Raw genomic sequence first — 15,754 nt, 5'->3', positions numbered from 1 at the left:
CAAGTCAACCTATTGTATGACTTCATACTTTCAACCTGTTTTAGCATTTTGTTTGGTTTGTCCATTTCTGTTATGTTTGTTCGTGTTTGCTCATCTGTTTGTCTGTGTTTGCATGTTTACTTCGGTCCCGCAACATCCGCCGTAATCGGAGCTTTCTCCACGAAGATACCGGACCAGAACCAGTCCTCCGCAGCCGAGTCCGAACCCCCGTTGTCAAGCCGCAACTCGCCGATATGCCAATCCGCCGAGTTAGTCGAGGTCGAGGCACTAACACCCGAAACGACCTGCGTCAGGGGGCTAGACCCATTCGACGCCCAGAGCCCGACCGTCTGCGCATCGAAGTCGATGTCATAGGCGAAGTTATACCAGTTCCCTGCTTCGAGCTGTGTCGTCCAGTGTGAAGTACCGCCCACACACCAGCGCAGGGTATTGTCCGAGCTGGCGGAATCGCCGCTCATGAGGCCGTATTTCAGCTCGGTGAAGTGGCTCTGTGGGGATACGTGTTAGTCCATGTCTCATATCTCAGGTCCTACTAGCACTGGGTGGTTACAAACCTCGAAGAAAGCAATCTGATGCTCGAACTTGGGATTCGGTGCATTCGTCTCATTCGTCTTCAATGAAAAATGGTAGAACAAATGTCCATTTCCCAGATCGGCTTTCGTCTGAGGGATGAGCTCGGATCGTTCCATCGTCTGGCCATTCCAGAAGGATGTGCCGTCGATTGTGATTCGGATGCCCTGTGCTTCACTGGTATCGGCTGGGTTCTTGTGATCTGGCGAGAGTCCTAGGTACTTGTCTGTGGATGCGGTGCCGTGGATATACCACTGCCAAGCGCCGACTTGGTTGGACCAGGACCCTTTCATAGGTCAGCATATGTGTTCATGCTAATAGTACAGTAATGCGGTGCCAACTTACATTTGTCGAAGTCGGCAACGGTTGCAGAGGCGTCGAATAGTCCGCTCCATAGAACTTCACCAGCCTCTGCCACCATGGGCAGGGAGATTAACCATGCAAATGACTTCATTTCGTTTAATCGTTCGAGTCTGAAATTGTAATGTGATAGTTCGATTATTGTATACGGTGTTGGACTACTCTCGTATATCTTATAGTACCAGTTCTATGGGAGTCGCCGGATATGAACGGACATCATGAAACCGGAGAAATGTCAGGTGTTTGATATAGACAAGACCCTGTGCAATAATACCCTGAGCATTACTATACTTGGACGTTGCTCCGTGTTGAGGCGCTGGGTGGGTTCAGGGTCTTGCTATATCTGCTTCACTGCTAAACTTCATGTACATGTACTACAGTGCCCACAATTAGAGCCCCTGTCCAGGATCGACGATTGTTGCTCCAAATAAGGCACGGGTCTAAGATGCCTTGGGCCAGATGAAACTTTGCAGCATAGGCTGAAACAATGCCAAGTAGACGGTCGCACTTTCGGACCGACATGCCATTTGATTTACATACTCTACAAAAAGGGAAGATACCAAGACATATTACATTAGAAAGGCTGAAGCCAAAGGAAATAGATGTCAATTTGGCAACTCAAGGAAAATAACCGGTCCTATGACACGGTCGGGAATCTGGTCATATTTACAAGTCCCGGTATAGCTAATTCATCACGACATTCTGATCCAAAATATACCCATCCATCCCGTGTAGGACTGGACAGTTCAAGGTCAGTTCAGTTCTCTCACGCCTTGACTTCCTCCTTGAGGACATCATCATTGGAGCCAGTATTCTCAGCATCAGAATTCGACTCGCCGACATGCACAGTCCGCTTCTGCATAGCCCGAGCCACACGCGGCGGGTCGAAAATATTCTTGGACTGCGCGAAGATCTCATCAATCTCCTCCAGGGTGCGACCCTTGGTCTCGGGGAAGAAGAAGTAAACGCTAGGCACGATGGCTGCATTGACAACAGCGAAGACGATGTAGTATCTGCTTCCGATTGTGGAGAAACCGACGGGAGTCACCTGAGCCAGCAGGAAGTTGAATGCCCAAACGGTGGCGGTGGAAACGGCGCTGACAGCGGCACGGACCTGGAGAGGTGCCATTTCCGCGGCGTAGAGGAACGTCAGACCGGAGTAGCCGACTGTGAAGATAAACTGGAAGCAGTATAGGAAGACAACCGCCATGGCCAGGGCGCCTGTGTTGTTGGCTGCGACGTCGGAGGTTGTACCTGCTAGACCGGCCATGCAGATTGACATGGCTCCCGCACTCCAGAGCATTAATGGCCGGCGGCCGAGACGGTCGATTGTGTAGTAGGCAAGGTAGCCGCCGAAGGGCTGCATCAGACCCATTGCGGCGGCGAGGATACGGGCCCTCACGGCGTCCATTCCGAGGTATTGTTCGAAGATGGTGGTTGCGTAGTAGGTGATCAGGTTGACACCGCACATTTGCTGGAACATCTGACCGGTGGCGGCTAGGTAGGCACGGTGGAAGAGGCGCTGTTCGCCGTTCTTGAACATATCGGTCCATGATCCGGATCCGCAATATGCGAGGGAAGCCTCGATATCACGGATGTTGTTGTTGATAGTAGCGGAATGTTCATCGGCATCGAGCAGAGCGGCGAGAACCTTGCGTCCTTCTTCAACCTTACCGGTCTTGATCAACCAGCGAGGCGACTCGGGAAGCATGGTTATGAAGATCATTGCAGTGACCGACATCACGACCTGGAAAGCGAGAGGGAACCGCCAAGAGACGGAGTTATCTTTAACGAAGAAGAAACCCAAGTCGATCCACAAGGCAAGAGTCACACCGAGTCCGACAAAGATTCCATCTGTTACGACGTTGGATCCTCGCTTGTGTGAAGGTGAGATCTCGGATTGCCAGACCGGTACTGTCGCCACATAACCACCAATGCCTAAACCGAGAACCAGCCTCGCGACGATGAATTGAGCAAATTGGAAGGATGTTGCCATGAGAATGGCCCCGATGATAGTGACAAAATTGGTGATGAAGATGACCTTGCGTCGGCCCCAGAGATCACCGAGGTAGACGCATGATAGGGCACCGAAGATACCTCCGACGGTGTAGAGGGCAATAACAGTGCCTGTTGGAGGGTATAGATTAGCAAAGAACATCCATATAAGTATTACCATGCACCGACCTTGAATCTGGGAATTTTGTTGCTGTAGAGTTCCCTCGGTGTGAATTGTGTCCATTCTTGGGAATTGAGAATTGAAAGCATCGAGCGTTAATAGGCCACCGGCCACACTCATGTTGTATCCATAGCAAGTAAAGGTAGGGCACACGACCAGCATGACCGCAGCGCGGAGGAGGGCATTCCCTCGAAGGCCAAGATACGGCGCCATGGTATATTTTAAAGTGTCAAGTATGTATGAAGATAGATCTAGAGCTTGGAGATCATGCCACACCAATTGCCCCGCCAAAAGCAGTATGAGGCTGGAGGCAAGTTCATATATACACGCAGCGAGGTTTGAACGGCCATCGCCGTCTGCCGGACGATCGTGAGTCTGGAGGGCCCCAGTTGTGTGTGGGCCAAAGAGCACCCCGGTCCGAAAATCGCAACTCCCATTGGCGAGGAGTGGCCAAGCCGTGGGAAATGTGGAGAATGAAGTGCTCGAGAGTCACCACGGCAGATAATATTAGCTAAAAGTCTTGGTTTCCCCGGATTTCTCGCTTGCGGCACGCTGTGCTGGGGGTTTCGTGCTGCCCTGCTACCCCATGAAGCTTAGTTCTCCCCCGGTAATCCCTTTTCAGATTCCGGGGTACGGCTTGTAGATGCATCAACTCAGTGGATTGGTCAAGCAAGTGCATAGCGAAACCTCTCTCGCGTACAGGTCTGCTCCACATCGGACCCGGCCGATGGAGCCCAGCAAGTCCAGTTGTGCCTCGGGCCACGATAACATGAACCGCGTGTCATGCATATTTGTCGTTTATCATCTTTGAAGTAACTCACTTCTCCATAAGTTCGTCACAGTTACATAGGAATATAAGTCAACAAATTGAATTGATATTCGAGTGTGGTCTGCATGCCAAGCCTTGAGTCAGCAAATCGAACCCCGTGATAGCCAACCATTTCACGTCCTCTGGCCGATAATCACTTCATTTACTGTAAATATCAAGATCAAAAAAACAAGACTTGCGGTTCCACTTGGTGATCTGAATCACCCTACGTCGGAAGTGCCGGCATTCGGAACTGCAGTCTTCACGTGGAAGTGCCGGAATGGAATCACTAAGCCGGATGAGAGTATAGCCTACTGACAGGGCTTCCTTCTAGATCTACCATCAGTGAAGAACCCATCTAGTCCCTGATTACTCTTGGTTACTCCCCCTTCGCGCTGAATTTACTCCATGATCGGATCTTTCGTCCATAGATGAAAACGCAATGGGGACAGGGAAGAGCGCAGCGGTGAGACATCCCAACAAAGTCATGGCCCAAGGCACGCCCAGATTTCTGAACTAATATTATGCAGTCAGCTTTGTTCGTGACTTGCCCGCGGAATACTCATACCATACGCAGGGCAAATATGGGAAACCCAGCCCCTAGCCATGACCGAAAAAAGGAATTGGCTGCAATCGCCGAATTGGCGTACGTAGAATACACATCAATAATATAGTTGAGTCCCTGTCGATCACAGTTAGGGGTTTACTAGTCTTGATATTCAATTGGCCTTGTTTCAGATGACATGTCAGGATCAGGAATATACATACCTGCAAGAAGATCAGCAACACCCCGGCCCCCAAGAAGCCTCCGGAGATGACCTGTGAAATCCAAGAGATGTGAGGATTTGATGTCCAAGCAAACCAAAACATTCCGATGGGCGCCAGGACACCACCAATGATCGTTAGGATTAACCGTTCCTCGGTATCGACTCATCCAGTGCGGCAAAAGATACTTCGATACCGTGTCAAGGAAAAGATCACGATGATCAGACACGCCACAGCAACGCCACAAATGATAGCCACGAAAGCCAATGCCGCAACTCCTTCCTGCCAGCCGCGATCATACTGGAACGAGATTGGATAGGCTTCGAAGCAGATATACAGAAATACATAGATGAACCCAACATGCAGCGTGAGCAGAAGAAGAATTGGCTCCTGGAAGAGCATCTGAAAAGGCTGGAATAGATAGCGGACCCCAATATCTCGCGCACTAACAACGCTCTCCTCCGCTTGGCATGGAAAGCCCAGTTCTTGGTCTTTGTGCGCTGGCACTTGGCGCGCTGCGTGAGAAAAGTCACCTTAAATGTCTCCGGAATGGTTAGGAAGCCAATGATCGAGAACGCAAACGCCCAGGTCGCGGTGATATACTCCGTCCAGCGCCACCCCGATAACAGTGTGATGAAACTACCAGTGATTGGACCAGCAACAGGCCCGACAAAGGAGCTAGCGGCGAAGATGGAAATGGCAATGCCGCGTTCTACTGGCTCAAATATGTCGGTCACAATACCCGACACCTACCCCAGACCACGCTAGTAAGTAACAGCATTCTCAACGGGATGCCAAAAGAGGAAGACACACAATGGCAAGAGGCGGCGCACTGGCAAGTACCCCACCCAGAAAGCGAAATATGAAGATTGCCTGGAGGTTCCGGGCTACTGCGACGGGGACATGGAAGATTGCAAAGACAAACATGCCCAGGAACATCGGTCGCTTCCGCCCGTATAATTCGGAAAGTGGACCGAAGATTATTGGTCCAAAGGCGAAGCCTAGCATGAATAGGCCGGTTACTAGGATCATTACTTCCTCTGAGACACGGAGTTTTTCGCTACTAGTGGTTGCTATGCTGAAGGTCACGCAGATTGGTCCGAGCATTATGCATTATGGTGATGAACCATTTCCTCCAGCTGGGGAAGTTGGCAGGTTTCTCCTATTGCTGTGTTAGTAATTGAGAGTCATGTAGGATCCATGCATCCCTGTGGATGGTGAACGAGTCTTTCACCGGATCGTCAGGATCATCCCGTCCCACAATTGTTGGATCTTTCTCATCCGTGGATTTTTGTCTTCTGAATAACCCTCATTCAACTCCAAACCAGTGCTTGAGGCGTAACGGTCTTCGTTAGTCAGTGTCTTTTACCTAGCCGAGTCACGGAAGGGCATTCCGATCTGCGCTCTTTGTCAGGCATTCAACAATATATTCGACCCGGCACGGCGTGTTCGTGAGAAAATGGTTTGGTGCCCTGGCACAGTGGGAGCTTGAGATGTTGCTGAGCAATATCCAACTTGAGTATGGCCAGTTGTGTGATCTGTTAGATACCCATACTAATATTTTATTGTTTACCGTAGTCTTCGAATGAGCTGACTCATGTGCGATTGAGTCGACGACATTGTTACGTACGGTCATAGACCGTAAGTCCTTCATATAATCTACATGATTAACCCATCATTTTAAAGAAATACAACCCGGGGTACTGGAAAATGGACAAAAAGAGGTGAAAAGAGAGGCTAAAGTAGGGCGAAACCAAGGCATGAAACGGTATAGTCGCTTCGAGGCTTTCATGTACGGCCGACATACACCATGCCATCATTCTCTGTTGGATCCAGCATATGCCCAACCGCGTCGGTATCAACACCAGCCATTCCGTCTTCGCAGAAAATGATCGCAAGCCACACTGAACCCTTGGTTGGCGTCATAGGCCTACCTTCACTTGACGTGAGGTCTTCCCAGCGACTGCATCATGGAGTTGTCGCAGATAAACACTTACAACAAGATGCTAAGGTCATACTCAAATCTACACAAAGGAAACCTAAGACGAACCAGTGGCTTTTAGTCTGGGAAATGTCGAGATCAACTCGAAAGCTGGTTGAGGACGAAGCGACACTTGGTGGAATTATGTACCTCCCAAACGCAGTGGGACAATACCTCCGCACTAATCAAAATCACATCTCAAAAATGAGCAACGTATATTTGATTTCCATATACACGAGATATCTTTTCTAAGCTAGCCGTTACTCGTGAGAGCACGTGAAGCTCGAGCTATTGTTACTATCATGGATTGCCTTCCCAGAGACCCAGAGACCCATTCCGCACTATATGGAGAGTAAGCTATGGGTAAAAGAATTGCTGAAAGGGAAGCGGAACTCACTAAGCAAGCGCCAATTCCAACGATAATCAAGTTGATACCAGTAAGGACCATTTTCTTCCAGTTGGAACCGTATCGACCCCAATTGAGGAACAGCCAGAAGATACCGCTTAGTCCGTCTGAGAAATATGTTAGCTCTGCCAATGTTCATAGTACAAGTACATTCGCATACAGGTAAACCAGCTGGCGAAAAGTGAAGTCTGCGGAGCGAGACAAGATTAGCATCTGTAACATGAGCGGAGGTCAAAGACTTACGATTAAGCTTAGTAGTGTGTTGAACACTGGGATCGCTTCAGAAATGATCCAAGCAACCACCCAAAGTATGACAGTTATCCCCACCCAGGATCCAATGGACAGCAAGGTTCTTTTCTGCATCTGATTGGTGCCTCGGAAGATCCGTACATATATGTATTTTGCTGCGACGTGTCCGTTGATCACACCAGCGATGACAATCTGGGTACTGTGTCAGGTATTGTATGGATTGAATTCGCGGGTACCTACCGTAGGAATCGCAACTCCGTATGCAACTTTTGCTGTCACAGGACTCGTCGAGCTCAATGCTGGAGACTTCACATCTCTTCCACCGTATACGTAAATGACCACGGCAGCAACCACATACATGCTCGTATCAGTCGCTTGAAGCAGATATAAAGTCTTAGTATATTCTGTTGGTACGCGCATCTCAGATATGAAGCCGAAGAAGGCGACATGGCCAGCTACAAAAATCAGTAAGAGCCTGTTAGCTGCGCAAATGGGTGATATTTACCATAAGCAAAAACAATATTTGTTACGGACAAGAATGCTTTGTCCAAACTGACTGTTGTAGTCGCGTCTATCTTTCCGTGTCCCGGACGCTGGATGGAAATGGCAATCATGGTGACCAGCAATGCAGCAATGATACTCAGGAACGCTGCCCGGTAATAGTCAGTATCAGGATAATCACGAATAGGGATGCCACATACAAGCGCATGCCAGCCACGAAACCTTGCGCAGAGTCCGGGGCAGTGCACATATAACAGAGATGATCAGACCAACAATCCCGAAAATAATAGAACATGCGCCGTTGTCTGTCACGGTATTCATCATGGTGGTGAAAGTCAAAATATGACTACCCATAATGAACACAAGAAAGAGAAGCTGGCCCGTTCCCAGAAATTCTCTGCCGAAGCGCGGCAGTCCAATTCTACCAAACAGTACTTCTCCTGCATCTGCCATGCTGTGCACTTGGGGATATCGCAATTTGAACTGGCCTATCACATACCCGGTATAGGTCGCCGTGATACCGAGACCGACAATAAGGATCACCGCACTAGATACATTTTAGCCTCTGTTCAGCTGTGAAGAATATGACTTACCAGACAAGACCCAAGACTGCGACGGCCGAGGGAAGCGATAAAATCCCAAGAGATATAGTTTCCGCAATCATAACTATGAAGCGAATGCATCAGATATTGTTCGTCCATCAGATCCAAAAGTGCAGTCGACGTACTCATGCTACATTGCCACCACTTCAAAGTTCGATACTTTGTCTCTCCCTCCAGCTCATCTCCGAACGGATTCTCATCGTGAGATGGTCTTTGACCCGATTCTTGCTTCTCTTCGGTATCCAGCGAGGTATTCCGTCTGTCCCTGTTGGGACTTGGCGGTGTGTCATGGTTCTGTTGCGCCATTTCAGCGTGCAGTGGTATTGTTCGTGGGGTTCGCTGTTTGAGATGTCTAAATCGAGACCCCTATCGAGGTAGGATGCCTAGTGCTATAAGTGACCGTGCAGTAGCAGGTAAGGACGGAGCGATGGTAACTCCGAGAGTGTTGTCAACCTTGCGCACGTCCAGCAAAATCCTTTCAGTCGCAGGATCGCAGCAACGCGATGTCACGTTGGGGAAGTAGCGGACTTGGATCTGAGATGGGGCGACGTCTAACCAATTCGAACATACGGATTGTTTAGAAAGGATCTGCTATCATGTAAAACAGCGGGTCTGTCTGTTTAAAATAACGGTTGAAATCCTAGAGTTCATCGGATACTAAGTGCGTCGGAAGAACGGCATGGCTTGTACTAGGGAACGCCAAAGGGACATGGAACTTTGGCGCAAAGGCTTGATTGCGCCTCAAAACCTGATGGGGGAAGCCTTCGATGTCATTGACCGAGGATATTATAGCATGGCTGATTTGTGCAAATGCGATTCGCTTCCAGCATAAAACCCCTGCTCGTGCCAAGGTGATGCGTCATGACCTGAAAGCATCCGGCTACCGGCGGATATTGTCACTGAAGTATACGGTGGATATGTTACCCCAACTCCAAATCTGGGGAATGTGGGTATCGGCGATCTACGTGAAATCTCAGACAGAAAAAGCGTCTATATTTCCGAAATTTCCCAAGGTGGAGGTTATTATTGGTATTTAAGACTGGTTTGCCCAGCGCACCGGATGTCACCGGCTTCAGTGTCTCTCCGAAAACTTCACTGCCTTCCGATCGACCGATATCTCGATGCTTTTCATAATGCGATAACGATCAGCTTTCTTACTCGTTTCCGGCGGTAGGCGGCATGCGGATGAGTTGCAGCGGGTCAGTGTCGTTAATCCATGTGTTTCGTTTGATGGTGCTTGGGGAATTGCGCCGGGGAGGTTTATTACCCATATGTTGCTTACGAGGCATCTTGGGTATGAGCTTTCGATGTCGGAGTTTGAGGAATTGGAGCATCCACCTCCTTATTTGGTTTCTACGGATACTGATCCATAGGTGCCGGGGAGAAGTATATCCAGGGAGCAATTGAAAATATGATACAAGATTGAAATTTATAATACCAGTAAAGCGCTCCCTTGGCTTGTAACAAAGCTTTGAACACATAGCAAGCCCTAAAAACTTCCTCGCTTGTTGTAGAAGTTATGTGTAGGAAATAGCATCTGGGCCCCCCTCCTCCAAAGCTTTCTCGAATAAGAGAATGGAAAGTAGTGCCGCTGGCTTTGCCTTTAAACATTTGTTTCACGCTGTGGCCATGATTCCAAGGTCGTCTCTGATCCCAACAGCTCCAAGGTTGCCGTACTCTGTGTGGGCACGTCAATCAGGATTTTGTAAACTCCCGGGAAGAGCACCCGGTCTCCACGCTCGGTCACACGTGCCATGTCACCAAGAGAAAGATTAAGTAGAGCAGAGCGAGTTTCGTTGGGTGAGATAGCCTTCACACGGGTATAAGCACCGAGCTTCTTGATGGGGTGCGGTGGCGGGCCGAGCTTGTTAGCAATAAATCCAAGGACAACAAAGTCGGACCTCCGGTTACCTGTATTCGTCACAGCAACCGCTACAGGCGGCAGTGGACAAAGATCCAAATGCTGAGAGCCACAGTCTGCTATCAACTCATTAATATGGTATGCACCTAGATGCAAAGTGTCCTCTTGAGTAGACGATGACTGCCTGGTCGATCTAGGACCCTGGATCAAAGCTGTGAAGTTTGTATAATGCAATCCATATCCGAAAGGCAATACATCATCCTCATAGTACCAGTATGTACGTCCTGGACGGTCATCCTGCGGCTGGAGCCCCATGTCCGTCATCGGAATTTGGTCCACATAGCTAGTGGGATATTGGGTGACTGGCAATCGACCGGCTGGAGGAATAGAGCCAGTCAAAACATCAAAAATGGCTGGCCCTCCATCCTGTCCGGGATAGGACGCCCAAAGGATAGCGGAAACGTTTGAGTTATTGAGCAGAGCTGTATCGTCGAGTTGATCGCCTAGCTGAACGACCACACAGGGCTTGCCGAGAGCGCATACCTCTTTGATGAGACTCAGCTGAGAGGCGGGCCAGGAGACGGACGAACGATCGTTGAGTTCACTTGAGGTTGAGACATCGATGCCGCCAAAGTAAATCACAACGTCGGCATTCTTGGCTGCTTCGATTTGTGCCGTCCAGTTACCGGTTGCATTCTGTGAGGTCGATGGACCGGATGCATAGACAGCCTTCAAGCCTCTCTGTTGTGCGGCGTAGAGAGGGCTATGATAATAGGGAGGGACGCCAAAGTAGCTACCTAGCATTTCCCAGGTGGCATTGGCATAGACTCCAATGAGCGCTACCCTGGGGTGGGTCATGAATGGTATCGGCAGAGTTCCGTTGTTCTTGAGCAAAACCATACTTTGTGCTGCCGTTCTGCGTGCCAAAGCTTGGCTGCGTGGCGTATTCACTGCGGACCAATCCAATGATACATATGGATCTGTCCAGTTGGGCCCGAAGTACCCGACATGCACCAAGGCTTCGTACTGACGGCGCAAAGAGGCATCAATTGTCTTTTCTGGGAGCAAGGACTTCATGTATGCCTCCGAAATAGCAGCTGGGGAGCCTCCAGTACAGACGAGATCGATACCCGTCTCGAACATCAACGCGCTGAATTCAGCAAGACTTGAAGTGTAATGCGTGCGCATGACGGTTTCATTCACGACACCGCAGTCAGTGACAATGTACTGAGAGGAAGCTGTCCAGTTCCAATGCTGCCTCAGGACACGATTGATGAGGTAAGAATTAGTACAAGCTGGGGTGTTGTTTACCATGTTGTATGAACACATGATTGAATCGACTTTGGAGTCCCGCGCACACTGCTGGAACGGAGGCAAGTAATATTCAACAAGATCTTGCATGGTGATGTTGGCCTTGAATCCGTAGCGGCTATATCCACCCCATGTCTCCAGATCATATCCGGCGTAATGCTTGCAGTTTGTCAATGTCTTTTTTGTAGAGTTCTGGTCTCCTCCGAGACCACGAAGAAAGTGAGCGGCATATCCCTTGATTCGCCGTGGGTCTTCTCCGGGAGTTTCAGAGCCTCGGCCCCAGCGTGGATCGCGGTACGGGTTGACGTTCGGGGTCCAGTAGTCGAGACCTGCATGACCGGCGTTGCTGAAGGCGCGGGCCTCGGTACTAATAGTGTCCGCGACCTGGTAAATCATTTCATCGTCAAATGCAGCAGCGAGTAGCAGGGGTGTGGCAAAGGATGTGGCATACGAGAATTCTCCGATGGGGTTCTCCGTGACGATAGAAAAGTTCACGCCGAAATCAACCCCATCAGAAAATCCTACTCCATGCAACGCTTCGTTCCACCAGTTGTATGGTGGCAGACCCAGGCGGGAAGACCCGGTACTTGCTTCGATGAGATTGCCGAGTTTCTCGGTGATGTTCATGCTAGCCACCAAGGCTGCGGCGCGATCAGAAGAGGATGACTGTGGGCAGCAAACATCATTTTCTGTTAGGAGAGATGGACCGCGGATACAGTCAGGAAATTGCATGCCACAACTGCCCTCGAGGTGCATGAAAAACACTACGACCAGGGAAGCGTATAAAGCCATGGTGAAGAGAAAGAGATACTGGCATGTAACGAGAATCCACGAGGGGATGTTGAGATATCAAATATCAAAGTAAAGCCGTCAGTCCAAGTAGCCCCATGTCTCCTGAATACATCATCTTCAGGGGATACACGGCTCGGAGAATCATGGATCTGGTCATGTTTGGGCTCAAGTGGGTTCCAAGGTTGGAATGATCTGCATTAATTAGAGGATTCGTATCCGTATCAAATGAAAATTGCCTAATATGGATCTCTCTTTTGATTCTATATTTTGGATGCCTTCCATTCCTTGTCCTGACTGACTCTCAGTGCAATCTCTAGATGCGTTGGTAGTTATTTTCTCTCGACCCTCCTGCTTGGTCGGACTGCCGTCGCGTGCTTCCATCTGCATTATGAGATGCCGTCCATCGCTCCCACTTGGTCTTCCGAAAACAGTCCAGTCTATTGGTCTCTATGGAATATCCCTAATCGTGTTCTCCAGCTCACGTTAGTACTAATGTATACAGGTTTCCTGCGGTTCGGCATCAAGTAATAATAATAATGGCATACAAATTTCGTTATTTTTCTCGTAACTTTGAATTGGTTAAATGCAATACTTCTTCAATTTCCTGAATGTGTCAAATGTCTGGCAACGGATCAAAACCTAGCTCATCTCAATAATGACTGCCTCTGACGCTTGGAGCACTACAATTCCACACGTTGCTCGTTCGAGAACCAATGCACCCACGACTTTTCCCATGTTATCAACCTCCTGTCCAGACCAGGTAACGCCGTCTTTAGCACTGGAGCTCTTTGAGGTAAGGCGCCTGACATTACATTTACTGCCGAAGAGGGGCGACACATCCAGATACCTCACTGGCCGGAGCGGTTGTTGTATCAGTGTAAAGATGTGTATTGAGAATCACCACCTTTACCAACTGATTCTTTTCGTAAATAGCGTAATGGGCTAATTAATACGTGTCAAGGTGCTTGATCCGATAGACATGCGGAAACATCATCTCAGATATCAGGTCGGCGAGGAAGAGCATACTGTAGTATCTGGGCAAAGTTCAGCTAGCTGTCTTTGCTTTATATGAAAGACACGGCATGCACTGGGCTTCATTGCAATGTAAGGCCATCTATGTCCCCGATCCAGGAAATAATGGTACACTTACGTCGGGTTTATGTGTGCCAGGGAAGATGAATTGACAGCCACAGGCTCCCACATTGAGTAATAGAAATCTCCCACGCCATTGTGGAAGAATATTCGATCCACTCCTACAGTGGCAGCATACAAGGCATAGTCAATCTCCCACAAGAGAGCAGCCATCGTATTTGAAACTCCATCTTTGCCATGGCAGGCAGCGCTGCCTGCCACGCCAATGTGGAAGTCTGCTCCCACTGATTTTCCAGCGGCGATTTCACTTTCCCAAGCGGAAAAGAACTGGATGGTATTCAGGTGATTCAGATAGTAATCTAGCGTGACTAATGCCGCAGCAGGTTCTAAGTAGAGAAATTCAGTTAGTAGAGTATTTTATATCTGTCCTTAGCAGCTCGTGAGTAATAAAATACCGTAGATATTGAGATATATACTCACCTGAGCATACATTCTGAGGATAAGCATGTGAAGAAAATGACTTAACTGCCCCCATTGCTTGTGGAACATTCATCTTTGTGAGCTGAACAAGTGCTGAGTGGGGGGTCGGTATAGTGGACCAAACTGATAGCTAGAAACTCTATCATGTGTGGTATTTGGCGTCAGACTGGGCAGCCACTGAAGAGTATCCGCTGCATAGGATAAGACAGTCCAGTTATTATCTCGATGACCAGTGTACTGATAAATGTTGACTTCATTGCCGAGTTCATAGGAGTAGAAATAGGACTGGTCAAGGCATTTGGTTGATGCTTCGATTTCGGCTTGAGCAACGGAGAGCTTATCTGGACAACGCGTTATACCTGAATCCTCAAGGATTTATAAGTACTATCATGTAGAAGCATACCTGCACCGAAATTCAAACCAAATATAAACTGCTGTGTCCCTAACGTATTCTTCGAGGACTTCAAAGAGCCTTTGATTGTAAGTAGTTTTAACAGCTTCCGTATTTTCAGCGCCGTAGACATTGACAAGTGTTTCGTTGCAGTCACGACAGAAATAACTGCTGTCCGCCGTGTTACCGCCGATGCGGATAATTGGGGCTACACCAGCCCTGTCTTCAATGTTTCGGAGAAGCTGCTTTGAGAACAAATTGAGGTTTCCAACATCACCAAGGAAGTCAACAATAAAACAAAATCTGAGTGCGGTATAATAATTAGTAAGGGCTGTTTCGTAGACAATTCGCTTGAAATCTTGGCATTCAAGGGTTTCGTACTCAATTGATAAATTGATTAATTGCCGATTCAGTGGTTGCGAGTACTTTGCTCCTTCGCGCACATCAAAAGAGACAGTCTCGTTATCCAGGGACAGCACAGCATGATGTGTTGTCTCGGATAAGGTGGAAGGTAGTCCATCGACAAACGAAGAGGCGATTGTTAGGGAGAAGGCAAAAATAGCTTGGAAGATGTTCATCCTTTCTATGATATCGCAGTTTTCGTCCCAAACAGGGAATTGTCTTACCAATCTTGGATCTTCCACCTTTCTGTTGCTTTATATGCTACAACACGCAGCGGGGTAGTCGACAAGGACAACAACCGTTATTTCAATTGCCAATTCCTATTCCGTTGCCGAAATTATGATGCCATTCGTGGAATAAAGACAATATCCATAAATAGTTTGGAAATTAGGCTTTTGCATCGCAGTAGCGGATCAATTAACTCAGTAGTATTACACTGGAAGTTCGAGGCTCCAATTGCCATTGATCACACTCTTCTATTTTGCATTCGTGGGGCCGCCGACGGCTCTCTGTCCTAAAGTTACCAAACGAATACGACATAATTGTCTTTACAGGAAAAAGCACAGACGGCAAGGTACTGCATAACAAATAGTTTTCAACATTTTTTTGCTAAGCCGAGATACGCTGTAGTCTTCATGACGAACCGATCGGAGGTCTTTTACCGCTAAGTACAGGGTAATTCAGCGTCTGCACACTCTTGCATATATTTTTGCTGTTTTGATATGTTTTTGTGTGGTAAAATTTAGTGACCTGGTGGGGACTGCAAACTTCTTGTCAGGCTTGGTATCTGGCCGTCTGCATAGTTAGAAAATTGCCTGCGCATAGTTAATTTTGCAATTCAGAGCTGTCTCCATTTCATAGACTCTAGAGTACTCAATATACGATATTCTCTTTATTTCTGATAGAATAGCAAGCGTAGCGGGGCGGAGGTGTTCGGAAACTTTTGGCGGACCCAATGTACATTTCCTTATATTCCGTTTATCAAGGAAAGCAAAGTAGGCAAGCCG

At 48.4% G+C, this 15,754-nt stretch overlaps 7 protein-coding genes across 7 annotated transcripts; all 7 read right to left on the bottom strand.

Annotated features, from left to right (window-relative positions):
- Positions 1–116: 116 nt before the first annotated feature.
- PENARI_c015G02246 (glycoside hydrolase family 131 protein) lies at positions 117–1,024 on the bottom strand (the record flags this gene model as incomplete). Its single annotated transcript, XM_022633706.1, has 3 exons — positions 117–488; positions 555–856; positions 916–1,024. 3 exons carry the CDS (start codon positions 1,022–1,024, stop codon positions 117–119), a joined length of 783 nt encoding a protein of 260 aa, XP_022486339.1.
- A 672-nt stretch (positions 1,025–1,696) lies between these two features.
- On the bottom strand, positions 1,697–3,319 carry PENARI_c015G08422 (putative MFS sugar transporter; the record flags this gene model as incomplete). The annotated part of the gene is made up of 2 exons (XM_022633841.1): positions 1,697–3,057; positions 3,115–3,319. 2 exons carry the CDS (start codon positions 3,317–3,319, stop codon positions 1,697–1,699), a joined length of 1,566 nt encoding a protein of 521 aa, XP_022486429.1.
- Positions 3,320–4,844: 1,525 nt separating this feature from the next.
- Positions 4,845–5,786, bottom strand: PENARI_c015G09961 (uncharacterized protein; the record flags this gene model as incomplete). The annotated part of the gene is made up of 3 exons (XM_022633878.1): positions 4,845–5,069; positions 5,126–5,428; positions 5,493–5,786. 3 exons carry the CDS (start codon positions 5,784–5,786, stop codon positions 4,845–4,847), a joined length of 822 nt encoding a protein of 273 aa, XP_022486243.1.
- Positions 5,787–6,920: 1,134 nt separating this feature from the next.
- On the bottom strand, positions 6,921–8,724 carry PENARI_c015G04358 (putative neutral amino acid permease; the record flags this gene model as incomplete). The annotated part of the gene is made up of 9 exons (XM_022633756.1): positions 6,921–7,001; positions 7,058–7,173; positions 7,227–7,254; positions 7,310–7,507; positions 7,556–7,770; positions 7,821–7,964; positions 8,017–8,363; positions 8,410–8,482; positions 8,544–8,724. 9 exons carry the CDS (start codon positions 8,722–8,724, stop codon positions 6,921–6,923), a joined length of 1,383 nt encoding a protein of 460 aa, XP_022486483.1.
- A 60-nt stretch (positions 8,725–8,784) lies between these two features.
- On the bottom strand, positions 8,785–9,707 carry PENARI_c015G09746 (uncharacterized protein; the record flags this gene model as incomplete). Its single annotated transcript, XM_022633871.1, has 2 exons — positions 8,785–8,893; positions 9,577–9,707. The coding sequence occupies 2 exons, from the start codon at positions 9,705–9,707 to the stop codon at positions 8,785–8,787; spliced, it is 240 nt and encodes a 79-aa protein (XP_022486244.1).
- Positions 9,708–10,021: 314 nt separating this feature from the next.
- PENARI_c015G01191 (uncharacterized protein) lies at positions 10,022–12,382 on the bottom strand (the record flags this gene model as incomplete). The annotated part of the gene is made up of 1 exon (XM_022633683.1): positions 10,022–12,382. The coding sequence occupies one exon, from the start codon at positions 12,380–12,382 to the stop codon at positions 10,022–10,024; it is 2,361 nt and encodes a 786-aa protein (XP_022486488.1).
- Positions 12,383–13,528: 1,146 nt separating this feature from the next.
- Positions 13,529–14,923, bottom strand: PENARI_c015G10875 (uncharacterized protein; the record flags this gene model as incomplete). Its single annotated transcript, XM_022633897.1, has 5 exons — positions 13,529–13,860; positions 13,955–14,047; positions 14,122–14,320; positions 14,402–14,648; positions 14,727–14,923. The coding sequence occupies 5 exons, from the start codon at positions 14,921–14,923 to the stop codon at positions 13,529–13,531; spliced, it is 1,068 nt and encodes a 355-aa protein (XP_022486393.1).
- Positions 14,924–15,754: the final 831 nt, after the last annotated feature.

This window comes from Penicillium arizonense, assembly GCF_001773325.1.
Source record: "Penicillium arizonense strain CBS 141311 chromosome Unknown PENARI_contig015, whole genome shotgun sequence".
Taxonomy (NCBI): Eukaryota; Fungi; Ascomycota; class Eurotiomycetes; order Eurotiales; family Aspergillaceae; genus Penicillium; species Penicillium arizonense.
This window is presented reverse-complemented; position numbering and strand designations above follow the sequence as displayed.